Source organism: Ceratina calcarata, unplaced genomic scaffold (genome assembly GCF_001652005.2).
Source record: "Ceratina calcarata isolate Rehan_Ccalc_2016 unplaced genomic scaffold, ASM165200v1 scaffold554.2, whole genome shotgun sequence".
Lineage (NCBI taxonomy): Eukaryota > Metazoa > Arthropoda > Insecta > Hymenoptera > Apidae > Ceratina > Ceratina calcarata.
Window position 1 is genome coordinate 524 of NW_017176727.1, and position 764 is coordinate 1,287.

General features: G+C 41.2%; 1 protein-coding gene across 1 annotated transcript in view; it reads right to left on the reverse strand.

The window, feature by feature from the left end:
• Positions 1 to 320: 320 nt before the first annotated feature.
• The window catches only part of LOC108629090 (larval cuticle protein LCP-17), a 1,218-nt gene continuing 774 nt past the window's right edge, over positions 321 to 764 (reverse strand). Inside the window, exon 2 of the mRNA XM_018031476.1 lies at positions 321 to 701. Coding sequence (XP_017886965.1) covers positions 321 to 701 — 381 coding nt within the window. The remainder of the gene's footprint in view (positions 702 to 764) is intronic.

Below are 764 nucleotides of genomic sequence, written 5' to 3' on the forward strand. Positions count from 1 at the left end.
ATTAAATGATTGCATTAGGTAATTATATAAAATATGAAATAATTATGTTAGATACAATTATAAAAATTCTTTATTGTTTGGTCTAATGTGATAGTACATAGCTGAGAGAACTTGCAATTTTGCAAAACCTCATTATACAATTCCAAAGTTGGTTTCTGTGATTCACATGTTATGATCGATTGTTTACGAGCAAATAACAAAATAAAGAGATGCCTGAAATTTATAGAGCCTGGGATATATTCTACCAATTTTTAGATGTAACTCGATCGAATTAAATCGCCACATTGTCCTTTCTTAAAGTATTAATTAATCAAATCGTATCAGTTGACGTCGGAGTGCTCGGGTTGGGGGTGCGATCGGATGTATTCCAGAGCTTTGTTGATCAGCGCAGGAACCTGAGGGATGTGTGCACCCTGCGGTTGGAATCCGTTCTGATCGGCGGTGTAGGTCACCTGAATGGGGGTTCCGTCGGGCGCTGTGTATTGGTACTGTCCTTGGGTCACGATCACCGGAGTGTTCTTCGCGTTCGTGGCCACCCGAGTTCCGGTCGCGCCGTGATAAATCCCATTGTCCGTTTCGTAAGAGTAAGAGTAAGAACCGTCCGGCGATAAGTCCTGAGATTGTTTCACGATCAACGACGGCTTCTGAACCACCTGAACCTGCGCGGACGCGACTGCCAAAAAGGCGACGCAAGCCAGTACCTGTGGGAAATAAATCAGTTTATTGTATAATTAATTATTATATCAAATAATTGTAATATATGA